At 46.7% G+C, this 27,565-nt stretch overlaps 1 protein-coding gene and 1 long non-coding RNA gene across 6 annotated transcripts; one reads left to right on the top strand and one right to left on the bottom strand.

Moving 5' to 3' along the window:
• Positions 1 to 7,779: 7,779 nt before the first annotated feature.
• Positions 7,780 to 13,136, bottom strand: LOC102151575. Of its 3 annotated transcripts, none has more exons than XR_005379276.1 (6): positions 11,928 to 13,136; positions 11,689 to 11,821; positions 10,833 to 11,095; positions 9,326 to 9,383; positions 8,439 to 8,496; positions 7,780 to 8,002 (listed from the first exon to the last, which is right to left on the bottom strand). It is a non-coding gene; the product is annotated as an uncharacterized LOC102151575 (long non-coding RNA). The 3 variants fall into 3 exon arrangements; XR_005379274.1 differs by having other exon boundaries at positions 12,472 to 13,134; XR_005379275.1 differs by lacking the exon at positions 8,439 to 8,496 and having other exon boundaries at positions 12,472 to 13,132.
• On the top strand, positions 13,066 to 26,981 carry MLEC (malectin). 3 transcript variants are annotated; one of them, XM_038575331.1, is made up of 5 exons: positions 13,066 to 13,232; positions 20,048 to 20,226; positions 20,763 to 20,939; positions 21,045 to 21,102; positions 22,729 to 26,981. In XM_038575331.1, exons 1-5 carry the CDS (start codon positions 13,229 to 13,231, stop codon positions 22,956 to 22,958), a joined length of 648 nt encoding a protein of 215 aa, XP_038431259.1. In that variant the 5' UTR covers positions 13,066 to 13,228; the 3' UTR covers positions 22,959 to 26,981. The 3 variants fall into 3 exon arrangements, with proteins under 3 accessions (XP_038431259.1, XP_038431258.1, XP_038431260.1); XM_038575330.1 differs by lacking the exon at positions 13,066 to 13,232 and adding an exon at positions 13,322 to 13,697; XM_038575332.1 differs by lacking the exon at positions 13,066 to 13,232 and adding an exon at positions 13,848 to 13,966.
• The last annotated feature ends 584 nt before the right edge of the window (positions 26,982 to 27,565 follow it).

Genomic DNA, 27,565 nt, shown 5'->3' on the forward strand with positions numbered 1-27,565 from the left:
TCCTGGGTTTACTTGCTGTGTGACTTGGGGCCAGTCCTGTCCCCTCACTGAGCCCCGTATGTAATAGGGGAACAATAAAAGATAATAAAGCCCCAGGAAGTGCTCTCAGGGCATCATGTTACTCCCTTCCTAGGGCTGCCATTCACATAAAGGAGATGTTAGTGGGTAGAAGTTGCCCAGAATTTTTGATGGGGTTAGGGAATAACCAGACAGGTGTGCAGGAGGGACCTGTGCACTTTGAGCCTGTGGTTCTCAAACATTAGCATGTAAGAATCACCTGGAGATTTTGTTAAACCACATATCCGGGCCCCACCCTAGTGATACTGATTCAGGCTCTGAGGTGGGGTCCATGAATTTGCATCTCTAACAAGCTCCCAGGGGATGTTCTTGCTGTCAGTCAGGGACCACAGTTTGGTTTCTAAAAGCCTCAACAAATCAAGAGTGCCCATGACAGAAGAGTATTCTTGCCAGAGAACAGAATAGAAACTTCACCAAAGCATTGAATTCCCCCAGTCAAGGCTATAGAGACAAGCAGTAGATTCTGGGGGAAGCAAAAGGTTTATCCCCAAGAAAGGGCACTGAAAAGAGCCCTCCTACCTAATGGGCCACAATTTGAATAACACTGCTGTAAGTCCCAGACATGTGGGAAGCAGGTGTGCTCCAGGCAGCAGGGGGCTGTGAGCCAAAGGCTGGAAGTGGGTGGTGAGTGGAGAAATCCCTGCCCTTATGCTGCAGCAGAGACAGGATCCTTGTTCTCAGATTTGGCAGGGAATGTGGGAAGACCTGAGGGCCCCCGGCCAGAGGCCTGGGTAATCCCCATGTCCGTGAGGCCAGAGGGGGTGCTGGGAGTTCCAAATTCATTCTCATAATCCAATTCTGAGACTAAGCCCTTGGCTCTGTGCCCCATGAGGCAGGCCTGCGGCCCTGCCCGCTCCTGTATTGGCTTGGCTCAGCCTAGAGCCCTCAGATCTACACGGTTACAGAAACACAATGGCCTGGAGGGCCAGAGGAACAGTTCATAGAAAGAGGGCTTCTGTGGGCATCTCTGTCAGCTGATAGGATGAGCCCCTGATGGCACCACAGGGAGGGGGCGGAGTTAGGGTGTCAGCTAGGACACTTTCTTTCCCCAGTGTGGTGGCCTCCTAATCACAGACATAGTGGCTAGGATAAAGCGACTTGAGAATATAGCCAGGCCACTGTTCAGAGAAACTCTAGTGCTCAGGACAAGGGGAAACCCAGGGGCTGGGCTTCTGCCTCCACCGATGCTGAAACTCAAACTTCTCCTCTGGAACCTGTCTTATATTTAGTGGTTCCTAGTAAGATCATTTGAAGAGAAGGTTCTGCTATGTTCCAAGAACCAAGACTCATTTTTCTAGATGGACCCTATCCCAGGTGGGAATTCTTTCTTGATCTGAACCACACAACTGCTTAACTACCTCCCTTGGGGAGGAGCTAGGTGTGAGTCATCTTAGAAGGGTTCTCACTATCTGCAAGGTCCTTAAATCTGAGCCTGGATTTGCCTCTGTATAACTCGTAAAGTCCATTCAGTCATGCATGCGTGCACCAGACAGACATTTCCTGTGCACCTACTGTGTACCAGGTCCTGTGCCAGGCTCCCTGTCTCTACTAGCAGGGAAAACAGTTAAGAAAACAAGCATAATGTGGTGGCATCAGTGTTGCTTCCTAGGCTACCTATGAGGTTAGCCTAGGAGAAGTGAGGATATGTAAAAGATAATCTGGCAGGGTGGGGGTGATGTGGAGGGACAATTTGCTAGGACCTGAAGGATCAGCCAGGCTCAGTCAGGGAAGGTGAGAGGAATAGAGTTTCTAGTTGAGGCAACAGCACAAGCAAAGGCCCAGTGGTAAGGGAGAGCATGGGTATTTGGGAAACGAAGCAGAATTCCATCTGCCTGGTGAACTGGGCTGGAGAGAGGAGCAGACAGAGATGACGCTCACTGGGGAGGCAGGGCCCCATCCACTGCAGCCCCTGGAGTGTGGAGAAGCTCAGGTGGGACCTCTGAAGGACTGCCTTCAAGTGTCAGCCAGCCCCATGGCAGCAGAAATCATGCTGCCTATAAAAGGCTCGCTTTTGGAGACAGATGCGTCCAGTGGGTGGAGCAAATCACGGAGCAACTAAGGACACCCGGGAAGCATCTCTATAGCAATGTGGTTAACAGCATGGGCTCTGATCAAAGGACTGAGGGAAACAGACATTCCAGGCCCCCGCCCCCATCCCACCTCCCCGGGCCTTTCCAGAAGGATAGAACCTGAGTCTGAGCATGCCTCTAGATCCAGCGGCTAGTTGGCATGAAATTCAGAGGACAGAGTAACATGCTGAGTTGTACCGTGAGTATTCCACTGGCAAAATCCAGGCTGGGAAAGTCCGCAGGTCAAACAACTAAAGCTCTTCCATAAATAAATTACAGAAAAAGAAAAGAATGGAGGGAGAACTTACAGATTGAAAGAGATTTAGGGGACGCCTGGGTGGCTCAGCGGTTAAGCGTCTGCCTTCTGCTCAGGGCGTGATCCATTCCCGGGATGGAATCCCACATCGGGAACTTTTCTGTGTGTTTTTTTGTTTGTCGTATTTTGCAATAAAAAGGCTAAAAGAAGTGTGAGCTCAGGAGTCAGCTACCTGGGTTCAAATCCCTGCTCTGCCATTTGTTAGCTGTGTCCTCTTGATTAAGTTATACGACCCTTTGGGCCTCAGTTTTCTGATCTGTAAAATGTGGATGCTGTTCTAGGGTTGTTTGGAAGATGAAGCAAGTTAGCGTCATGGGAGCCCTTGGAGCAGGACCTAGCATAGTAAGCATTATAAAAGTCTCTGAGGTTATTATTGTGTTGTTATTCCCCATTTACCTACTATTCTCTCCCATATGTCCTCATGCTTCCATAATCCTCTCTCAAGGAAAGGGGAAGAGAGAGCCAGCTATGGTATTCTTTAATGGCTGTAGTGGAGTCTCTCATTGACAGTGACAAGATATCAGCTGAAACCTGGGATCTGGTTCTCTGACGAGGGAGGGACTGTCAGCACAGCACGGTCCTGGCGAGTGGCCCTGGTGCTGCTGGCTGTGCCTGCGGCATAGGTTGCAGGGCCAGAATATCCCTCCATCCCTCTGGAGGTGCCTGCCACCTGCTCCCATTCTCCACAGATGCCCGTCTTTCTTAGAGAGAGGTCAAAGGGGCTGAGCATTGCTACTGAGGCATGGGCTTCAGTGGTAACATGAACCTGGGTTCAAATCCCAGCTCTGCCACTAAAGGGAGTCAAGGCATGTAGGAGTTCAAGGAGTCTGTCTTCTTATTTCAGCCTTATTATTCTTTTTTTAAAATATTTTTATTTATTTATTCATGAGAGACATATATATATATATATATATATATATATATATATAGAGAGAGAGAGAGAGAGAGAGAGAGAGAGAGAGAGAGAGAGGCAGAGACACAGGCAGAGGGAGAAGCAGGCTCCATGCAGGGAGCCCAATGTGGGACTCATCCTGGGTCTCCAGGATCCCGCCCTGGGCTGAAGGTGGCGCTAAACCGCCGAGCCGAGCCACCGGGGCTGCCCTCATTATTTATTCTTTTTTTTTATTTTTTTATTTATTTTTTATTTTTTTTTTTAATTTATTTATGATAGTCACAGAGAGAGAGAGAGAGAGAGGCAGAGACACAGGCAGAGGGAGAAGCAGGCTCCATGCACCGGGAGCCCGACGTGGGACTCGATCCCGGGTCTCCAGGATCGCGCCCTGGGCCAAAGGCAGGCGCCAAACCGCTGCGCCACCCAGGGATCCCTCATTATTTATTCTTAATGATGATAATTGCATCTGCCTGGTGGGGTGGTGGTGAAGAGATGATCCATGCACAGTGCTTAGTGGGGGCCAGGTTCAAGGCCCTCACATATGCTGTTCTTTGTGCTTAAAGTGCTTTTCCCTGCACTTCTTCCAATAGCTGGATCCTTCTCATGGTGAGGGCGGTTGAGGACTGTGCTTAAATACCTCCTGGTATTCCCTGTGGACTTCCCTATGGAAGGAAGGTAGGAAGCCATGGCCACATCCCATTTATACTATTTAGAGATTCATGAAATTCATGGCCTGATTTGTTTATTTTATTACAATACTTTTTTGGGGGCAGCCCCAGTGGCTCAGCGGTTTAAGCGTCGCCTTCAGTCCAGGGTGTGATCCTGCAGACCCGGGATCAAGTCCCACATCAGGCTCCCTGCATGGAGCCTGCTTCTCCCTCTGCCTGTGTCTCTGCCTCTCTCTCTCTGTGTCTCTCATGAATAAACAAATAAAATCTTAAAAAAAATACTTTTTTGGTTATCTGTTTATTTTTTTTTATTTTTATTTATTTATGATAGTCCAGAGAGAGAGAGAGAGGCAGAGACATAGGCAGAGGGAGAAGCAGGCTCCATGCACCGGGAGCCTGACGTGGGATTTGATCCCGGGTCTCCAGGATCGCGCCCTGGGCCAAAGGCAGGCACCAAACCGCTGCGCCACCCAGGGATCCCTGGTTATCTGTTTATTATGTGACATCCCCAACCCCTCCTGAGAATGGATGCTCCATGTTGGCAGAGACCACCTGTTCCTTGTTCACTTTAATATCTCCAGTGTCCAATAGGTAATCAGCAATTATTTATTGAATAAATGAACAAAATCCATGAATAGATAAATATATATGTTTGCTCCTCTATCATCTGTCTTCCCTGACTGGTTTTGAGAAGCATATCTGACCTATTCTCCCATGGGGGTGCAGAGGGTGGCAGCCATTTGTGACTGCCACCCTCAGATGCAGGAAGGGCTCCAGGCCTCATCCCCAGTGATTCTCCTGACCTCAGATGTCCCTCTACTTCAGTGTCAGGTCTTTTTTTTTTTAATTTTTTAGAAAAATATTTTTTAAATTTTTTTTTGGATCACGCCCTGGGCCAAAGGCAGGCGCTAAACCGCTGTGCCACCCAGGGATCCCTTAGAAAAATATTTTATTTATTTATTCATGAGAGACACACAGAGAGAGGCAGAGACACAGAGGGAGAAGCAGGGAGCCTGATGTGGGACTCGATCCTAGGACCCTGGGATCATGACCTGAGCCAAAGGCAGACACTCAACCACTGAGCCACCCAGGTGCCCCACTGTTGGATCTTTTTGGATCATTTCCTTGTGCTTTGGGAGCCATGAAGTCACAGGCAGTGCCATGGAGTGGGAAAACAGACCAAGGAGTAAGAGCTAGACAGACTAGATTCTATTCCCTGATCCATCACGTAGTCTCTGGAACCTTGAGCTAGTTGCTGAACTTCCATTTTCTCATCTGTTCAAGAGGAAACAGTAACCATAACAACAATAACGACATATGTGCCTGGAAGGGTTTTAGTGGTCAGATCAGACAGCAGACAGGAAAGCCCAGTGTGGGTTGAAGAGTCCCATATACACATGCATTGTTACTAGTATTAGTAGCTACAAAGGCTTGAAAACCAAACCCTAGGGTGAAACTTGAATTCTGGGGAGACACTGCTAGTTGTCCACCAATACTATTCTCTTCATCTTCCTTGGTAATAAAACTCTCCATTAATAGGATATTCAGAATCAAGATACATTTCTCAGCCTCCTTTGGAGCTCACTGTGGCCTTGTGCCCAAGTTCTGACTGATGGAATAGAAGCATGTGCAGTTTCTGGGAAGTGTCCTTAAAAGGAAGACCTGGGTTCCTTTGCCTTTCTTCCTCCTTCTTACTAGCTGGAATGTGGCTTTGAGGCTTGGAGCTTGAGCAGCCATCTTGGACCATGAGGAAGAAGTCAGTGCTGAGGTGGAGTCAATGGAAAACCAAATAGAGGGTCCCTGACACCCTCTAGGAACCAGCCCCCTCCTGTCCCCCCACAAAAGCCCTGGAGTTCCTCACTCCAGAGTCCTTCACAAGTCAGAGAAAAAAACCTGTGTCTTCAGAGCCATTATAACTTTGATTTTCTTTCACTTGCAACCAAATTTTTTTAAAAAAGATTTTATTTATTCATTCATTCATGAAAGACACACACAGAGAGAGGCAGAGACACAGGCAGAGGGAGAAGCAGGCTCCATGCAGGGAGCCAGATATGGGACTCGATCCCAGGTCTCCAGGATCATGCCCTGGGCTGAAGGCAGCGCTAAACCGCTGAGCCACCTGAGATCCGCCCCCCCCCGCCCCCCCCCCCCAAATTTAAATACAACAGATACACTCTCTGAAAAAGACAAATTCATCTGGGCTAATTTTTTTTTTTTTAAGATTTATTTATTTAGAGGGCACTTGGATGGCCCAGTGGTTGAGTGTCTGCCTTCAGCTCAGGTCATGATTTCAGGGTCCTAGGATAGAGTCCCACATTAGGCTCCCCTGCAGGGAGCCTGTCTCCCTCTGCCTATGTCTCTGCCTCTCTCTCTCCGTGTCTTTCATGAATAAATAAAATCTTTTAAAAAAGATTTATTTATTTATTTATTTATTTATTTATTTATTTATTTATTTATTTATTTATTTTTGAGAGAAAGAGGGAGAGAGAGAACATGAGCAGGGGGAGGGCAGAGGCAGAGGGAGAAAAAGAGAAGCCTACTGATTACCCGCCGAGGGTGAAGCCTGGGGCTTGATCTTGCCACCTGAGATTAGGACCTGAGCCGAAAAAAAAAAAAGAAGAAAAAAAAAAAAAAAAAAAGGACCTGAGCCAAAATCAAGAGTCAGAGGCTTAACCAACTGAGCCACCCAGGCACCCCTAGATGGGTTATATTTTAATTAACAAACACTTGAACAACACCAGCTACCTTGCTGGCATTCTATCAAGCACTTTACAAATATTAACTTGTGAATTATCATTATAACTCTAGGAGAGAGAGACCACTATTCTCCCATTTTACCGGATAAGTCTTGGAAACTTTGAGGGAAGAGGGACACAGTTCTTGGAATGTTTTCTTTTCACTTCCCTGCTTCTGGTAATTCTTTCTGTCAACAAATATACACTGAACACGTATTATGTGCCAGGTCCTCTGCTGGGTGTTTGGGATATAAGGACAAAAAGACAGAGTTGATGACTAGTCTCTTGGAGTTTAACAGCCCAACCTGTACAGTCCAGTATGGTAGCCATTAGCTATATGTGGCTATTTAAATTTAAATCAATTAAAATGAAATAAAAATTTAGTTCCCCAGACCAACCGGCCACATTTCAGATGTTCCATAACCACAGGAGGCTAGTGGCTACTGTACTAGACAGGACAGACGTAGTACATTTCCATCACGAGAGAAAGCTCTGATCTAAAGGGATAGCTGATAAGTAAACTAGCCATTTACAATCCAATCGTGCTGGCTATCGTATTTCTTATTGCTTTCCTAATTTGCCCAGCTCTGGGGGAGAGAACAGAAAGGAGAAGGCAGTGGCTTTATATTGTTAGGTATAGGTTTTTTTGTTTTAAAGATTTTTTTATTTATTTATGAAAGACACACAGAGAGAGGCAGAGCCATAGGCAGAAGGAGAAGTGGGCTCCCCAATGGGGAGCCTGATGAGGGATTTGATACTAGGATCCCGGGATTATGACCTGAGCAGAAGGCTGACTCTCAACCACTGAGCCAACCAGGCATCCCTAGGTCAAGTTTTTTTATTCATCAATTCACTCCATCTTTACAATCACTTCATTTTAAAGGTGAGGGAACTGAGGTGCAGGGAGGGGATGTGACTTGCCAAGCTTACACCTGGAATAGACAATAGACACACTTCCTGACTCCATAAACTGTACCGTCAACACAATGAAAATAATCTGGGAGATAATAAGAAGTCAGTTTATTTGGAGAGTTTACGACGATGGCCATGGCAGGCACTCTCTCAAAGTCGGCTTCCTATAATCTTCATTCCAATCCTAGGGGCTCATTTACAGAGGAGGAAACCCAGATGCCGAAGGGAAGCGACTTGCCCAAGGCCACCCAGATGGGAAGGCGCTTGCTTTTTCTGTTACATCCTAGGCAACTCCAGTGCTGCCTGGCTTCTTCTCTATGACTCATATCCTCCTGGGGGAAGTAAGGAAAAGCGACTCCATTCTCCCTCCTCTGAAGTTCAGTTCTAGTTGCTCGCTGGGGACCAGGACCAGGAGACACCCTGGGCTGGTTCCCAGGCTCTCTGAGTCTATCTGGACCCCCTGCTGTCTGACTGCTACAGACCCTGGGATGAGGAAACTTGGCTTTGGGACCAGACCACCCAGCTCCTAGTCCAGGGGCTGGCAAGGGGTGCTGAGCAGAGAGCGGGGACTGGCCCCACCCCCTTTCTGTGTTTACCTTTTGAACTTTAATTGTGAGCTTATCTTTAAGGGAAAGAATATTCCATAAACTTAAAATAGGCAAGACTTAATTAATAGCATGCTTTGTTCTTCTGATCCTTATCTATTCAGGAAGACACACCCCTTTTCAGTGTTGTGGGTCAAGGTGAAACTGCCTCCGGGGGGCTTACCAGCAGCTGCTCCATTTTCCACTTTTGAACTCTGATTCCCTTTGGTTCTTCCCTCCTCCTGTGTGTGGGAAGGTTTTTCCCAACTTTTTGGCCAAGATCTTCTCTATTTATTCAATTGCCAGTCTTATATAATTACTATATAAGCTATAATTACTCCTTCTTATATGGTTAATAGCTACTGGGCAATGAGGACCTACTATGAGCCAGACATTCTGCTAAGCACTCCTATCACCCTAGTTATGGTGGATCTTTTAATTATTTCCATTGTACAGATGAGGCAATCAAGGCTTAGAAAGTCACTTAGAGAAGTGATTCTCCTGGATCCATGTAGCTCTAAAAAAAAAAAGTAGAGCTAGGCTTTGAATCCAGGGCTCTATGCCCCCAAACACTCTTGACTAATATTGTGTACTTAGCTACAGGCTTCAGGGTCCCACCATGCTAGCTTATAAAACATGTCCATTTTCCTTGTTTAAAATATGTCTTTTTCTTGTTTCACAATTCTACAAGGTATGTACGATTATTCTCTCCATTTCACAGATGAGGAAACAGGTTTAGAGAGATGAATTCATTTACCCAAAGTCACATAGTAATTAATGGGGGAGCTGTGATTCGCACGACACAGTGTCTGAGAGGTAGCCTGGTTCCAAGGCAAAGTATTAGATTAGAAGCCAGAAAACCAGATTTTGAGTCTCATTGTGTGGGCAAATCACTTAACCCTACTGAACTTCAGCTGCTCATCTGCAAAATGCTGGACATTATTTTCCCAACTTCTTGTGGTGGTTGTGAGAATTAGTGGGTGGGAATTAATGGTTATTGAGAAACTATCCATCAGGGCCTGGATTTACAGGCCTTTTTTCAGTTTTGGATGGAATTATAGTGAATTTTACCTTTTTTGACATTCTCTTCTGAGTTGTCTATATTTTCCACAAAAAGCGTATCTTTCCTCTGCAAACAAAAAACCAGTTGTCTATTAAATTTTTTCTTATTTTTCCAATTTCAGTGAGAAATAACTGATGGACACCAACTTTTTTTTTTAATTTAAAAAAAAATTTATTTATGATATTCACACACACACAGAGAGAGAGAGAGAGAGAGAGAGAGAGAGAGGCAGAGACATAGGCAGAGGGAGAAGCAGGCTCCATGTACCGGGAGCCCGACGTGGGATTCAATCCCGGGTCTCCAGGATCACGCCCTGGGCCAAAGGCAGGTGCCAAACCGCTGCACCACCCAGGGATCCCAACACCAACTTTTTAAACTAACTACAGTTTTATAGGATAGCTTGAAATCAGGAATTGTGATGCCTCCTGTTTTGTTTTTCTTTCTCAGGATTTCTTTGGCTATTTGGGATCTTTTGTGGTTTTAGGAGTTTTTTGTTTTTTTCCTACTTCTGGAAAGAAATGCCATTGGAATCTTAACAGAGATTGAATTGAGTCTATAGATGGCTTTTGGTCGTATTGACATTTTAATAATATTAGTTTTTCCAATCCGTGATCATAGAGTATCTTTCTATTTATTTTGTGTCTTCAATTTCTTTCACTGATGTCTTACAGTTTTTGGAGTAGTGATCTTTTACTTCCTTAGTTAAGATTATCTCCAAGCACTTTATTTTTTTTTTCAAGATTTATTTATTTATATTCTTTATTTGAGAGGGAGAGAGAGAGCATGATGGAAAGGGGCAGAGAAAGAGAGGGAGAGAAAGAATACCAAGCAGATTCCTCACTGAGTGTGGAGTCAGAAGTGGGGCTGGATCTCAGGACTCTGAGATCATGATCTGAGCCGAAACCAAGAGTCAGATGCTTAATGACTGAGCCACCCAGGCCCCCTTTATTGTTTTTGATGCTGTTGTGAATGGAATCGATTTATTTCTCTTTCAGAAAATTCATTGTTTGGTGTCTATTTTAAAATATCTCATTTGTGGGATGCCTGGGTGGCTAGGTGGTTAAGCATCTGCCTTCAGCTCAGGGCATCATCCTGGAGTCCTGGGATCTCGAGTCCCACATCGGGCTCCCCGCATGGAGCCTGCTTCTTTCTCTGCCTATGTCTCTTCCCCGTCTCTGTGTCTTTCATGAATAAATAAAATCTTAAAAAAATATATCTTGTTTGACCCTTACAACAACTGTAAGGTGGATGATCTTATTTGCATTTTAGGAGAGAGGTGATTACAGAGAAAAGGAATAATGGATGTAGCTGGGAAGCCACTGAGAAAGGAACTGAACCCCGTTCAGTCTGACCCCTAAATCTCAGTTCCTATCACTCCACAGAAGGCGAGTTCTCTGTCCCAAGAGGATGCTGGTGGGCTTCAAGTAAATTAAAATACTTTAGCTATCATCCCCCCACCTCCCTTCCTCCAGCCCCAGACAACCCCTAATCTACTTTCTGTCTCTATAGATTTACCTGTTCTGAACATTTTATGTAAATCAGTAATACAACGTGTGGCCTTTTATGTCTAGCTTCTTTCACTTAGGATAATGTTTTCAAGGCTCATCCGCGTCATAGTGTACATCAGTACTTTATTACTTTTTCTGGCTCAACAATAGTTTATCGTATAGGTACACCACATTGTGTTTATCCTCAGCTGATGGACTTTTGGGTTGCTTCCACTCTTGCTGCTGTGAACATTTGAGTACGAGTTTTTGCGTGAACATGTGTTTTCATTTCTTGGGTAAAAGGGAGTGAAATTGCTAAGGTCAAATGGTTGCATTATCTTCTGTAAAACCTCAGATCTAGCTCTTCAAAGCAGGAACTACTACTTACACAGTTGAGGAAACTGAAACTCAGAGAGTATATCACTTGCCCAAGGCCACACAGTAAGTAAATGGTGGAGCAGGGCTGAGAAGCCAGGCAATCTAGTTCAGATTCCATGCTCATCATGCCTCCAAGTCTCAGAACTTTTGTTTTACCTAAGAGGTAGTCTAATCCACCAGCTACTGAATCTCAAAACACCAGGCCAGGCTGTACAAAGGAAGCCCAGCCAGGAACAGAATCTGAGGAGCCCACTGGGGGTTAGCCAAGTATCTTTTTCATCTCATGGGGTGAAGAAGGATCTGGGGAACTGAAAGGAGGCTTAAGGTTAGGTCTTTTGAGGCCTCCCTAGAGATTTAATCCATTTTTGTGATAGTTTCTCCTGGCCTAGAGTGGCTTAAGGATAAAATAAATATGAGCTCTGGAGGTCATGTCATATGTGGCTAGAACATGGGCTCTGCAGGTCAACTACCTGGGAGGGAGGAAGCCCCCCATCACGTCTTTGTACCTGTGATCCCCATTTGCACCATATCCTTGCTCTGAGGGCTATTCAAGTGCTGACTTAGCAGGTTCCTCCAAAGATGAGTTTTCAGAGAGTAGAGAGTAGGATAAGACAGCCTAGTGCAGGACTCCAGAGGTGCCTTGAGACAGGAAAAATATCTGTGGGATCAAGCTCATCCTGATCCTTGCAAAACATGGGGAGGGTGGGGGGGGAGTAGGACCAGGAGGGTATACTTTAAAAGTTACCCCTATAGGGTCTGATCCTAGGGCCAGAGAAGGATTCATGGGGCATTTAAATCGCCCCTGATATTCTCCATTTTGGTTATCTCATTTTGTTCCTTTCTCTCTGTTCTAACTAAACAATTAAAATTCAGAGTCTGCAATTCTCACTCAGGACCCTGGGCGTATTTTTGTTCAAGGCTGAGTGAAGCTCAGTGCCTGGCACGCAGTAGGTAGGGCTGTTGGGTAAAATGCAAAGAGCCCAGTTAAATTTGGATTTTTGAACAAAACATGAATTATTTTTTCGTATAAGTATGTCCCATTTGTTTATCTGAAATTCAAGTTGAACTGGGCTTCCTGTATTTTATCTGCTAAATCTGCCAACCATAGTAAGGATGGTCTCAAAAAAATACTCGTGGAATTTGCCTTGGCTGTGCCCTAAACTTGCGGTGTGACCGTTTGGCCAACACTAAGACCGTCTCTGGGCCTCAGTTTCTGTCTGAAAAGTGGGAGTTGGGACAGCGACCACAGAGCAGGGATCGCTAGTGTAGGGAGGTGCTGGGTGATCTACTAAAGAGCAGAGAAGCAGCTCGGTCGCGCGGGAACCTCCAGACGAACTCCTAACGGAGCGCCGAGCTGGACTCCTAACGCTAGCGCGGGGGAAACCCCAATCCCGCCCCGAACTGGTAGGGGCGGCCGCAGGTCGTCGCCATGGATACACGGGTAGCCTGGAGCCCCTCCCCCACAAGGCCACGCATTTCCGCTGCGCTGGAGCCTTCTGATTGGACGGCTGCCTGGACGCTACCACAGGCTCTGAGCCCGCTAAGGGGTGGGGGCGGGGTGCCGTCCTCGTGGGACTCGTGCCCTGAAGACCCGTGCTTGTGGCCTCTGTAGGGGAGGGGGGGTTCTCTGCCTCACGAGGAGAAAAAGACTGAGACTCAGGTCGGGAGAATGTGCGCTGCTTCTCCTACTAGAGCTTATTATATTCACGCCTCTCCCTGAGAGAGGAAGAGGGGGCGGGAAAGTCGGCAACGCCCCCTCCGGAGCCTATTCGGTCCCAAGATCTGGAGCACCGGAAGTGTTGGCGACGTGTCAGTGCGCCCTACTCTAAACCTTCCCTCCTAGGCCACCTTTCCTATTCAGCCGCGGGATTCCGGGGCCGCCTGGGCGCTGCACCCCTCCACTTCCGCATTGAACCGCCGCTTCAACCGAACTCCCAGCCTCTGCGCGCGCTCCCTCTCAAGCCTGATGGTTGGGCCGGCGCCTGGGAGTAGCCACGCCCTTTCCCTCGCCTGGCAGCCAATGGACGGGCGTCTCCTGGCGGGGTGATGGGTAATTAATGAGGATTGGGCGCTGATTGGCTGCGGGGTCGTGGCCGGGGGCTGGGCGGCGGGGTAGGTTGTTCCTGAGGTGGGAGGCGGCACCCGTGGCTGAGAAGGAGGCCCGAGAGCGACATGTCCCCGGCGGCTGAAGCACAGCGGCCCGTGGCGCTGTCGTTCTGAGTCCGGGGCGGCCTGGCGGCCGGCTGAGGACGAGGATCGGCGGAGGCTGCCCCCGCTGTGGTGGCCACCATGCTGGGGGCCTGGGCGGTTGAGGGAGCCGCCGTGGCGCTCCTGCGACTGCTGCTGTTGCTGCTGCTGCCGGCGCTCCGGGGGCCGGGGCTCGGCGTGGTCGGCTCGGCGGGGGCCGGGCTGCCGGAGAGCGTCATTTGGGCGGTCAACGCGGGCGGCGAGGCTCATGTGGACGTGCACGGGATCCACTTCCGCAAGGACCCTTTGGAAGGCCGGGTGGGCCGAGGTGAGAGCCCCTCAGCCGAACCGCGGGATCCAGGGCCTGCCGTGCTGGGCTCAGCCGGGCTAGGCTTGCGGGCCCTGAGCCCCCTCCTCGATCCTGGGGCCACGTCTCTGGAGCCAAGTCTCTCTCTGCAGTTTCCTCAGGGACCCGGTCCGAGCTCAGAGCCTAGCGCTGGCTCCAAGCTGAGAAGAGCGATTGAGGCAGAGTTGGCGAGAAGTTATATTTGGACCTCACATCCTGCGTTTCTTAACCCCTGGCTTCCACCCGATGGGGTAATGTGAAGACGAGGGCGGCCTGTTGCCATCTCGAGGCCTCACGGGTTGTAGGTTAACAACAGTGTCCCAGGCCTGGGTGGTTTTGCCCTCCTACCAAGACAGTCCCTGGTAGATGCCTGCCAGCCCAGAAACCAGCCGTCTTCCTTACCCCTTCTTCAGGAGCGGGGCTTGATTCTTAGCCAGAATAGAAAGGAATCTTTGAAGAGGATGGGCCAGAAAAGTTTGATTGTAGCCTCCTCCTGCCCTCCTCCCCACCTCCTTCTAGAGCTAGGGATATGTGTGCAAAAAGGTGGAAGCTGAGGCCGCCCCAGAGGGTGGTTATACTGAAGCCATCCTGCACGTGAGGCTGATAGAGTGTCAACTGGATCAACTAGTGTAAGATCTGGGTATTCTGTCCAAGAGTGTGTAGAGCCTACCTTAAGTGGCCTTGAGAGGTCGGATCCCCAGTGTATGGGAAAAATGATTTTGACTTAACTGACAGAGCAACAGCAGTTTTTACAGAGCCACACAGTTGTCAAAAGCTAGTGTAAGAATTGCTGTGGGAGCTGGTTAAAAAAATGCAAATTCCAGACCCAATAGATTAAGCCCACGTTTCTACATCAGAGGCTTCACCCCAGACCAGACGTGGGGTGAATCTGCTCTAGACTCTGTTTCTTTTGTAAGTGGGATTGGACAACAGGTTTAAGAGGGAAGTTCCTTGCTTCATGTGTTAGAAGGGGAGATTTATGTTGTATGCTGGGTTCAGAAGCTGCCAAATTGGCAGTATGCCATCTCCAGAAAACCAAGAAACAGACTTTCTCTCATTCTTTCCACAATGCCCAGATTTGGCTCTTGCCTTTAGGAAAGAGTTTAACTTAGTTCTTCTAAGTTAATTGCAGTGTCCTGGAGTTTGTTACATTAGCAAGTTTATTGCTTCCATACATGTGAGGGTGTTGGGACACAGGACTGTTTTCTGAAGTTCTATGTTTGTCTTGGAATTTAGTTAGCCCTGGCATGTAGGTCTCAGTAGCCTGGGTTCAGCTGAGTCAGGGCTCCGTGCTTTAGCAGCTTGTAACAGCAGCCAAAGCTCGGCTTAACATGAGCGGGAGGTCATTGCTATCTCCATCCTGGACCCTTCCTCTTTCTTCATGGGTGTGGGCAGGGAGGAAGGATCCCTTGAGGAAACTAGAGACCGTTTGTGGACTTTGCCTCTTGAGATAGTAGTGGTAAGGACAGTGTGCAGATGGTTTCTTTCACTTAACAGACACCAGGCTTCACATAGGTTACATTATCCTATTAGGTTCATTATGTAGAGGAAAAAGCTAAGATCATACAGGTTTAGTCCCCAGCTTCTCTTCTTATACAGAAATCCTGGTTTTAATCTGCCGGGGCAGGTGATTTTGAAGGGGGGCGGGGGGGGGGGGGACGCTGCTGTTGCTGGTCAGTAGTCAGCCAGTCTTGGTGTCCTTGGGTTATTGGTTCAATGGTTGCCATTCCTTTGGAGGAGATTATTGTAGCAGGTAAAATTTCATGAGACCTACCTACCAAAGCTTATGTGTACTGGACCCCTATCTTGGACCCCGGTCTTTAGGATACTCTATAAACCGTTTCCCTGCTCCACTCTTGTCAGAGTATGACCAGCATGGACCATGAATTGGAGCAGTGGGGAGGGGTAGATGAAGAGTGAAGGTTGGTTGTCAGCTGCAGCTTGGACCAGCTTGTTGCAACATTACACTTACTGGGTTCCTAGAGTAGCTTTTGGTGGCCTTAGATCTGGGGCTGAGATGTGATTCAGCTTCCACTCTCAGGAGGCAACTCTCTAGTTTCTTTCTGTACTAAGGAGTCGGCACCACCTAGAGAAGTTTAGCTGTTCACTCTGCCCGCCCTTCTCTGGTAGGCAGAGAAGGTAGGTTGTGCCAGGTATTTGGAGACCCTTGCTTCATGCAGCTATTTACAGTAATTGCAGTAGGAGCTGTATGTCTTATTTCTTTTGCCACATGCCTGTGCTACTGTTTGCAGCATGCTGAAGAAAGTTCATTTTATGTTGACTGAATTCAGGTATTTGTTGCCAAGTTAATCCAGATAAGCGTTTGGCCTGCTTTTGAACTTGGTGTTTCTCTATAGTGTCTTTGTAGTTCAGCATTCTTGTAACTGTGAGTGGCCTAGGGCACCTTGTGGCTTTTGCTTTCAAAGGCACTTTATAATATTTATTGAATTTCATTTCTGCCTTGAGAATAGCTGGTGCTTATAGGAGATACTTATAGCCTGGGAAAGGCATTTTCAACTTGTGTGCCTCACCAGATGGAAGTACCACTATAGAAAGTGTTTAGCAGTGCTCAACTTGGGATTTTGGCATGCTGAACATTCCAGGTTCTTTTTAACTTGCTCATTCTGGGTTCCTCCTGGCTCAGGAGGAAAAGACCTGGTTATTTGGCCTGAGGGCATAGAACTTGGCTTGGTTTTAGGAGAGAGTATTTCCTCTTCATAGAAAGATACCTGGTGATCATTTGTATGACTTTGAAGAACATGCTTTACTTCTTTGGGTCTTGTTTTCCTTATTAGTATAACTTATCATGCTTTAGAAATCAGTGGCCCTGAGTCTGAAAACTGTCATGTCCAGAGTGGGTTAAAGTGTCTCTACTTTTTCTGTGCTCAGTGACCTTTTACATGAAGTTACAACCAGGGCAGAACATGGCTCCAGAGGGGCAAAAAGGTGGCTAAGAGCCTGAGCCTATCAGATTACTAATTCTGCAAGCCTAAGGAAGACCCTTTTCTGGGCAGACTTCTTTTTGCCTGGGGAAGGATTTGACTTTGTGGACACAAGAGCTTAAAAGAGGATGAGAGTCACTGCTCCCTCTGATTTGCTTAAGGCCATGGGATTTGTTTAGAATTCTCTTCCTATACTGTCACCTAAGAGGCAGGCTTCATTTACAGGCCCTCCAAGTAGCAGAAGTTCACAGGTAGAGAATTTAGGTAAGTGGTATTCCCATTCTACAGGTGAGAAAGTACCTGGAGAGAATAATTTGTTCCAAATCACACAGTAGGTGGCAGAGCCAGGATTCAAATCCAGGCTTGTCTTACTGTAAAGCTGGGACTGAATTTTCCAAGCAGCCTGGCTCCTCCATTGTCCCTGAGGTAAGAAGCAGCAGACATAATGTAGGCCCTTTGGCCCCCTTCCTTTCTGGTTAACTGTCTGACCTATATTGTGCCAACTTCAGCAGTGTGCTGATTGTGTACACTTCACTGTACTCAGAGAAATCTGTTTAGCTGTGAATATGTAAACTCTAAGGGGGAAAGAAAAAAATCCTTTTTGCTGCTGCGTCTCTTGGGGCTTGGGCAAATGCAACTTTGTATGTGGCAAACCTCCTGGGAAAGCCACTTGGGCTTTAAAGGAAAAATATTTAAAGGTAATTCCAAGGTTGTTAAGTAGTTTTTATTCACATGGCTGAGTTTTGTTAGTTGTGAGACTAAGGCTGTTACAGATTACATTTCTGTCAGCTTCTCGCTTTTTCCACTCTGCAAGAAAAAAGATTCCCCACACATACACAAAATTTTCTGTGTATCTAAAAAGCAAATCTAGTTATGTTTCAGAGTTGTAAAGATCATGGTCCTCATGGAAGAAGGAAATTCTTAGAAATCAAGTGGAAGAGAAATAGCAGTCTTTTAATCTTTATGGGTTTGTGCTCTGGTGTAATGGTTTGAGCCTGGGAAAGAGCTGAGGCATGTTGGCAGTACATCCTTTGTTAATGTTACTTAGGCACCCTTCTTTGATTTCTTGAGAAGAAACAAGAAGAAAAAAATCTGAAGACAAAAGTGCAGTGAGTTTCCTGTTGCATTGTCTCATCAGGTCCATCTGATGTCATGGCTAACTGTTCACTTACAGGAACTGTTAACCGTTATGTCTATTGGCTTGACCTTAGCCACTGGCTCTTTTAGTTACTCTTTTAACCTCCCTTGGAGATAAAGATCCCCTTGGAGTTTTGGTGATTCAGAAGATAAGGCTCCAGGGATGACTGCTTTGGACATCTCCCAAAGGATCCAGGTGCCAAATATCTTCAGAGTCACTGTGTGAGATTGGAAGGTGGTCTTGAAATCTTAATTCCAGGCTAGAGGAGAGAGTGGGCCTGTGTACCAAAATCATTGCTAAGTCTGTAGTTTGGAGAGTAGATTTATGGAGCACTGGAAAGCCTCATTGTGTTTACATGATAAAGGAGTCAGAGAAGCTACTCTGTCTTGGAAGGAGGAAGCATAGCTATTCATCTCTGGGGCTGGAGTGTGGTGTCTTATGTTTGAGGAAAGCCCCCAGTTTAGTTTGTTATTGGGGGGGTGGGGTTGAAAAATATAGGTAGTCTTGTCTCCTGTCAAGGTTGGGGGAGGAAGCTGGGGGCAATAGTGGTTTTTGGCTCTTCTGATGCTGACTCAAGGTATGTAACTTTTCACCTTTTTTTTTTTTTTTAACGTAAGCTCTATGCCCAATGTGGGGCTTGAATATTCATGTCTCTGAGATTAATAGTTGCATGCCCTACCAACTGAGCCACTCAGGCACCTCTAACTTTTTAATTTTACCCTGCCTTATTCCTTCTCAGTCTGTGAAATGAGAAAGGTGGCTCCCCAAGGACGTGGGCATCTTAGGCCAGAGGTGCCAGTAGGACCTTGGCAAATTTTTTCTTGCTAGGATGGCCCTAGCTATCTGGAGAGAATAGCAGGGCTTTTTTTTTTTTTTTTTTTTTTTTTTAAAGATTTTATTTATTTATTCATGATAGTCACAGAGAGAGAGAGAGAGGCAGAGACACAGGCAGAGGGAGAAGCAGGCTCCATGCACCGGGAGCCCGATGTGGGATTCGATCCCGGGTCTCCAGGATCGCGCCCTGGGCCAAAGGCAGGCGCCAAACCGCTGCGCCACCCAGGGATCCCCCCGAATAGCAGGGCTTTACTGCTCTGCAGGCACCTCCTTTGTTGCTGTTGTTCAGCAAATCATATTGAGTGCCAGGGACCTTGTTAGGTGCTGGGGACAAAGTAGGAACTTTTTTTCTTCTTTTAGTTTAACTGGGGGAATGTGCAAAAGAGAATAGGTGAAATTGAATTTTGTGAGTTTGTGGGAAGTAAGATGTTTACATGTAAAGGAAATCAGAAAGCATCACACCTTTCTTTTTATGAGCTTGTTTCTCTTTACCAGCCTTGGAACTTTGTGAATGAAAATTATAAAAAGCAACTAAGCTGGTATCTTACTTGCAGTAAAGACAATGCAGAAATGACTTTCCTAACATATCCTGTTTGTTTTAGACTCGAGCTTTTCTGAATGAAAAAAAAAAAAAAACAACCAACACATTCTTTGAACTTAATCATCTTGCAGAGTTCTTGGCCAACCCCCCTGTTTTATGAGGTTTCTTTGAAGCTCCCTTCTTAGGGAGCCAGGAGCTGTAGCTATCGCCTGTTTTCTTCTGTCACGCTCTGAGCAGTTGAGGAAAGGCATTTTTTTTTTAAAGATTTATTTATTTATTCATGATAGACATAGAGAGAGAGAGGCAGAGACACAGGCAGAGGAAGAAGCAGGCTCCATGTTGGGAGCCCCATACGGGACTCGATCCTGGGACTTCAGGATCACGCCCTGGGCCAAAGGCAGGTGCCAAACCGCTGAGCCACCCAGGGATTCCTGAGGAAAGGCATTTTAACAGGCTTTTTAAAAGTTCCACTCTGAGGGTTTGAGAGCTGATGGGGTGATTATTGTTTGGTTTCTTTTACTTTACTCTTCCTTGGTAATAGGTCTCTGATTCTTTTTTTTTTTTTTAAGATTTTATTTATTTATTCATAGAGACACACACACACACAGAGAGAGAGGGAGAGAGAGAGAGAGAGGCAGAGACACAGGCAGAGGGAGAAGCAGGTTCCATGCAGGGAGCCTGATGTGGGACTCGATCCCAGGTCTCTGATTCTTGAATGTCTTTGTGTCTGGTCTCTTTAGAACCAGGCACAGAGAGGGTGGCCCCTTCTGGGCGTGTTACTAGCATTGTCCTGGAAATGGCTCTGTCAGTTCTGGGGTCTTTGCTCTTTTTGTGTGTCTTGCCTCTGATGTGGTTTCTCCTTGTCTTTTGTCCCCAGCCTCCGACTATGGTATGAAACTGCCAATCCTGCGTTCCAACCCTGAGGACCAGATCCTGTATCAAACAGAGCGGTACAATGAGGAGACTTTTGGCTACGAAGTGCCCATCAAGGAGGAGGGGGACTACGTGCTGGTGTTGAAATTTGCTGAGGTCTACTTTGCACAGTCCCAGCAGAAGGTGAGGCCTGATCAGTGGGACATTGCCACTCTTGGATAGTCCCCTGCTATGGGCCAGAGAATGTAAGAGCCTCCCCAGAAGGGAGGAACAGGTGAGCTTTAAGGAAAAGCTGGATTCCTTCTGCCCCTAGAGAAGCAATGTCCCATTGCTCACTAAGCTGCACTTGGCTCTGGGGGTTGGTGACAGAAGGCAATGCCAGAATCTTCATTCTTGACAACTAAATGATCCTGGTTGTCAGTGCCTTCTTGTTTTTAGTTTTATTCTTTTCCTGCCTCTTTTTGCAAATTTTCTTCTATCCACGTTGAGCTTTTTGTTTCTGTTCTCTGTTCCCTAAGACCAGTATGAGACCTCGACAGTGAAGGAACATGGCTTTGATTTGGTTCATGTAAAGAACTTTGTACCCTTGACTATACCCAGCCCTGTCATCTTAAACATTATTTCTGAATTTGAAACCCAGGCAGGTACATGATCTCACACTGCTAAAGGGGTATGACGCTGATGGTTTTGACATTGTCTCTTTTTTTTAATCGTGGAAGGTATTTGATGTGCGATTGAATGGCCACGTCGTGGTGAAGGACTTGGATATCTTTGATCGTGTTGGGCACAGCACAGCTCATGATGAAATCATCCCTATGAGCATCAGAAAGGGGAAGCTGAGTGTCCAAGGGGAGGTGTCCACCTTCACAGGGAAACTCTATATCGAGTTTGTTAAGGTAACGCTCTCCCTCTGCCCTCCCAGTTGAGAAAATGTTAAAAAGAATGGATTCGGGGGAATGTTTACTGCTGTGTGGTACTGACCGTGGTTTCCCATTTCCTAGGGGTACTATGACAATCCCAAAGTTTGTGCACTCTACATCATGGCTGGGACAGTGGATGGTAAGTGGTGTCTTTTTTGCCTTGGGCTGAAGGATATGGTTGAGGAAACCCTTGGGGGAGTACTTTAGCTGATCAGTATTGTGAAAACATTTAAAGCCAAATTGTTTATATTCCCCAAATGAATGAGAACATATAATGTTTGTCCTTCTCCGACTGACTTACTTCACTCAGCATAATACCCTCCAGTTCCATCCACGTTGAAGCAAATGGTGGGTATTTGTCATTTCTAATAGCTGAGTAATATTCCATTGTATACATAAACCACATCTTCTTTATCCATTCATCTTTCATATGTTCTCATTCATTTGGGGAATATAAATAATAGTGAAAGGGAATATAAGGGAAGGGAGAAGAAATGTGTGGGAAATATCAGAAAGGGAGACAGAACATAAAGACTGCTAACTCTGGGAAACGAACTAGGGGTGGTAGAAGGGGAGGAGGGCGGGGGGTGGGAGTGAATGGGTGATGGGCACTGGGGGTTATTCTGTATGTTAGTAAATTGAACACCAATAAAAAATAAATTAAAAAAAAAAAAAGGAAAAAAAAAAAAAAGCCAAATTGTGAGGAATCCAGAGCCAGATGAATGGGGATGAAGTGTAGCATGGTGTTGGCCCTAAGCTTTGGAATAAGGTCTGGATTCAAATTTTGCTGTTGCCACTTAATCAGCTCTTTGGTTTTGGACAAATTCCTTGAACTTTATTGTAAATTTGGCTTAATAATGGTACCTCCTGGTGTGCCCTGAACCTTGCGGTCTTTTGGAATTGCCTAAAACTTGTTCTTACTCTCTTTCTCTGACATCTATTTCTTGGGGGCAAAAAGGGAAAAAGCAAAAGAAGGAGTCCTTTAGCGCTTTGGTCTGCTCTGAGAGAGTCCAGAATTGCTGGACTGCACTGGCCAAAAGTTCACTTACTAATGTCTCCTTGTTTTGGGGATCTAACCTTAGGGTGTATTGCTTTCTCAGCATTGAGATGATCCTGGGCACCAGCTTCCCAGGCTGATTTATTGCAGAGAAAGCTTATGTCTTAGTGACTTTTCTCCTCTATTCTATCTCTGTACCTTTTCCTAACTCATCCTGAATGCACCAAGGAGCTCATCTTCTTGTCTTGATGTGTCCCCAGATACTGGTATTCTGACATTTAGGTAAATGTCTTGCCACAAAAACAGATTTGTAGCTTGAGTCCCTAAGGAGGAGGCAGAGCAGAGGGGTAGTGTGTGCTGACAGGCAACCCAAGGTTCTGTGGCTCAGCTTTTCCTCAGTTGCTGTGTGGATCAGAAGGGAACATGGGAGGCCAAAGGAGGGATTGGAAAAGGTTAAGTTTTGGGTGTTAGGTCACTGCCTCTGTTCAATATGGTCTTCCCATAGTTCTGAAGAAATAGGACAGGAAGGGAAGAGAGTGAGCCTCCCTGGGCACAGGGCTTTTACTGTGTTTTAGTTAAATCTAAAGAAGACTAGTGTTTGCAGCAATTGCTGTTCTCTAGGCCAGGAGCTATTTCCACTACTCTTTTTTTTCCCATGGACCCTGCTGAGGTCATAGCGTCTCTTGATTGTGGCTCATTTATGGTTCTTAAGGGTCTCAGTTAAAGGCTGTGGGTCTGACTTAAAAGGTGTCTGCTTTATTGTGTCAGATGTACCAAAGCTGCAGCCTCATCCAGGCCTGGAGAAGAAAGAGGAGGAAGAAGAAGAAGAAGAATACGATGAAGGGTCTAATCTCAAAAGACAGACCAACAAGAACCGGGTGCAGTCGGGCCCACGCACGCCCAACCCCTATGCCTCGGACAACAGCAGCCTCATGTTTCCCATCCTGGTGGCCTTCGGAGTCTTCATTCCAACCCTCTTCTGCCTCTGCCGGTTGTGAGAACACATACCATCCTGAACTGGGTGGAGGGTGTGGGAAGGAAACCAAACATGTTGGTTTTGGTTTCTGTATTTTTCACAATGATTAACAAACAAACAAAAAACAAAAACCACACACAAAAAATTAAAGGAGAAAAAAAGAGGCAGAGTGGGTAGAGAGCAGCCCCCATTCCCCACTGGTCCCAGCCCTGCTTTATTCCCTGTGCTCTCTTTGTGGCTGGCCCCAGCCATCTCTTTCCTCTCCAGGGTACTTAGGGTAAAGCGGATCCTACACAGTCACGGATCCTCATCTGCACATCTAGTGGAAAGGACTCTGAACCCAGAGCAGACATGGTTCCTTTTTTTAGGTTTGAAATTAACAGCAGGGAAATGTCATCTTATTACCTGAGAAGACCAGTGCTGGGAGTTGGGTATGTTCTGAAGTTATGTCCAGATAAGTTTTCAGATGTCCTCGGATTGAAAGTGTGTGTGTGTGCTTTGTGTATATGTGAAGGTGTATAATTTGTATGATAAAGATGAAAACAGAAGGGGGATTAAAAAAAAGAAAAGAAAAGTAGATACTTCCTTACTTGGAAGCCTTTCTGGTTTCAGCCTAATGATGGTTCCACCTTAAGTGTTTGCGCTTTGTCATTGCTTGTCTCCCTGACATGTGCCAGTTAGAGGACTGTCTGGTATCCAAGACGATTAGTTTATTTCAGGTCCTCAAGTTGCCTCTGACTTGTTACCACAACAAATCATTTTGATTTCAGTGCCTGTTGGGGACTTGATTTCCTCTCATTTTCCCCCCCCTTAATCTGGCTCATTTGAAATCTCTTCTCTCTGTCTCTCTGTCTCTCTCTCTCTTTCTCTCTTTCAATCATCCCACTAAATTATTGCCAAGAAGGGAAGGAGACATGGGGATTTGGGGTTCCCTTTGCTTGAATGTCTTATCCTCTACCACCTCACCTTGTTGGTACCTCCCTCCCTGGATCTCTGAGCCAGCAGCCAGGAGGACCTGACCCAGCAGTTCTTTTACTGGCCCCTTTGTAGGGTCTTGCTGCCAGGGGACAGGGATGCTTTCCAGCCTGCAGCAACAGAACACTTGACCTTAAAAGTCTCTTCTGGTCTTTGGATTGGAAAAGGCTTATGTTAGCATAATTTAAGAGCCACCTCAAGAGACTTGAGCCCTACTAAGTGACTGACCACTGTTTAGAGTATCTATCTAGTATCTGATGTTCATTTAGTCCCATATCCTTCTGTGGCACAAGCCAACCAGTTTTGGTTTATGCCCAGAGTTGCCCCCGCAGAACTAGACTGATTGTATCTGGCCCAGTGGCTCCTCTCACTGATTTTAACAGTATGCCCCTCTGTCCTTTCATCTCCGTATCCAAGTTACAGTTGGGTTCTTGGCATGACGGGGCTGAAAGATTTCCAGTCAGCCATAGTCCTGGCAGCTCTGAAGCCAACCTTAGCATCTAAGCATCTGTCTTAAATTCCCTGGAAAAACTTCTGCAGGAAATGAAGCTTACCCCTTCCCTTCCTTTCTGGTCACTGTTATCCTTTTCCCAGTTAAAGCAGCAATGAGGGAGGACCTAACCAAACTACAAGGAATTTTGTGGATGGAAGACAGCAGGATTAGCTTCTGCTTGGGCTGGAGCAGCACAGAATCTCAGACAAGGCCCATCTTTTCAGAATGTGTTTAATTTTGTCCCCCCCCCCCCCAATGTTTTTAAAGAGCTTCCATATATTTGAACTGTTCATTTTGTGACAAAGTAAGTAGCTTTGGGCTCATGTCCTGGGTTTTGACTCTTAATGAGTTACTCTGGGCCAACGTTGAGTCCTTTGAGAGTTGGAGCCCTTTATTTTAGCTGTGACTTAGGCCTCAGTAGTAGGGTATTGAGTCGGGCATCTGGATGGCTCTGGCCTGAGGCTGCAATAAGAGGACCGCTTCCTGGAGTGCTTCACAAAGCTCCCTGCTTTAAAGGATGACATCCCTTAGCCTTGGTCCTGGGGACCCCCTGCCTGGGGCAGCCAATATCCTGACTATTAATCGAGCTTCTGACAGTGGCTTTGGTTCCTCTTCCATCACAACTCCCCACAGCTGTCAGCCACTGCCAGTGGAGTAGACAAGATGAGGAAGGAGGACTTGCTGCCTCCATTTTGCCTTGTTTGTTAGTTTGCCTGGGTCTCTGAGGAAGGGGAGGGTCCCGCCTCCTTACCTCAACCCATCCTTTCAGTGACTCAGAGTCTCAGAAGGAAACCCTGGCTCCTGGGGCCATTTCCTAATGGTACTGTAAGCCAAGCAGCTTTGCTTCCAAGCTTACCCCTGTTTCCAAGCCCACTCCTTTCCCCTGAGTTCAGGGATAAGGGATGGGCATTTTCCTCTGCTTGTGTCCGAAAGGAAGGAACATCTTTCTATGGCTCACAAAAACTAAAGGAGAAGTGAGGAAACAGGAAGAAGTATGGTGGGGGCTGGGGTAGAGTCCCCTGGAGCCAAGCCCACCCAGCTAACAGAGCTGCCCAGGGCTGGTTATAGCTGGCCCGTGATGCTGAACTTGAAAGCTTTTTTTTTTGTTTTGTTTTTTGTTTTTTGGCTCCTCCAAGATGATATAGGTACATGAAGTTTAGGTTAAAGGGGTAGGGTGGGGCACTCTTTATTTGTATTTTTGTATTGTGTGTGTCACGGATTACTCTGTTCATCGTTTGCTTTTTGCACTGTTTGTTCCCCTGCCTAAATTTTGAGCTCATGCTAGGCCCAGGCGGCTGTGCTGTAGGGAGTCTGTCTGGGGTTGGGGAAGTGATGAGGGAGGCCACTTAGGCCTGGGGAAAGGGAGATCTGGCTCTTCTACTGGATCCATGCTCTCCTAGGCTTTTCGATTTCCCTGACCCCAAAGCCAAGAGCATATGGTCAAGATGAAACTCCTTTTGCCAGGAGTGTGGCTTTGGTTCAGTTTTTGGGTGGACCACACAAAGATGTCTACTCTCAGCCCAGAGAGTCTGCAGCGTCGTAGCTCTGATTTGGGTCAGAGGTCGGCTGGCTGTTTTGGGTTTTACTCATCTGACTAAAACATTGTGGGTCCCACAGGAAACAATCTGTGGGATCCATGTCCCCTAAACCAGATCCCATTTTTCTGTAAAGTCTCCGCTATGGAGGAGAAGCTGCTCAGTGAATATCTTGAATTTTGGTGACTTGAAAGATGGTTATCTTCAAGTGTCAGCGGTGTTAGACTCCCAGGGGGGCCACAGGGCCTGCAGGGCTACTGGCTGGTTTGAGAGTGTGACCTTGTTCTCTTTTTTTCCACAGTTTGCCTAAGAGATACTGGCCTGAAATTGGGGGATCACATTAGGGGTCAATTAGGCTTTGAAGAGATGAGGTGAAATTTAAGTTTACCTCCCCTTTCTGTGCCTGGAAACTTTAATCCAGTTTCAGAATTGTGTTTTGACTTCTTTATCTTTTTGGAGAAGCTTCTGTTTTAAGGAATTTCTCTTCCTTCTTATCCTGCCTCTACTTTCTCCTGAGAAGGCCTGGCCATGGCTTCTAGAATCTCAGTTGAACTTCAGAAAACAGCAGCAGTATTTTCCCTTTCCTAGCAAGTATACTCCTTTCTCTAGAAATTGGCTCACCTTGGGAAGCCCAGGGAGAGTCCATAGGTTCTCTACCCTCCCTGGAGATTGGGGCAGGACCCACCCCGGTCAGCACAGTGCCTTTTCCTCTCCTGCTCTGAGCCAGGGTGGGCATTCCCTCTAGATTCAGGTCTGGGCGGGGTCTTACAGTCCTTGCCATGGGGCTGATTCCCCATCCCTTTCTCCCTTTCCTCTTTGCTGGCCGGCTCTGACCTAATTCAAGTGTCTTCTTGCCTCAAGGAGCCTTAATGGCATCAAGTGGCAACATGTAATATTGTCCTCCATGCCTCTCTAAAGGACCTAGGAGAACAGGTGAGCTTTCCAAAGTGAGAGATTAACAGATGCTCCTGTTCAAAAAAAAAAAAAAAAAGGGAAGGAGGAGGAGATGCTTTGGGCCTCCTTCTGCTGTGGGGAAGGCTAAGTGATAGTGCAGAAGCAGAACCAGAAATACCTGGGATCTGTTCAGAAATCTTAGAAGAAGTTTGCTTCTCTTCTATGGAAAGATCTAATTAGGGTCCAAAGAGCTCTAAGAAAATTGCAAAGAAGCCTTAATGTTCAAGCTTCAGAGAGATCAGTGTAATTTCTCCTTATCCGTCCGAGCTTGGACTCCTTCTGTATTTAGACCTCTCTTGGGGCAAGAGGGCTAGATTTCTTCATTTTATTATGAGCCCAGATTGGCACCAGTGGGTCAGCTGCCCAGCTAGGGCGGGTTTCTTTGTATGTGGGTGGCTTGCTGCCGATCTAGTTTGTCCTTCCCCCGCTGCCTTTTGGCTAGCCTGCCTTCAGTTGCCAAATCATTTTGATAAGAGCATATGATTTGGGGACTGGCTGGGTTGGCAGGAAAAGAGCAGGATGGATCTCTTGGGATGGTCCCCTCCCACCCCCCCCCACCCCCACCCCCACCCCCCAGGAGTATAAAAACAAGAAGCCAGGATTGTGCTGGCAGCCAGGGAAACAGTAGTCCTGTTAGAGTTGGCAGGGAGGGCCCTGGCACCTCTCACATCC

The sequence above is a fragment of the Canis lupus genome, chromosome 26 (assembly GCF_011100685.1).
Source record: "Canis lupus familiaris isolate Mischka breed German Shepherd chromosome 26, alternate assembly UU_Cfam_GSD_1.0, whole genome shotgun sequence".
In the NCBI taxonomy this organism is placed as follows: Eukaryota; Metazoa; Chordata; class Mammalia; order Carnivora; family Canidae; genus Canis; species Canis lupus.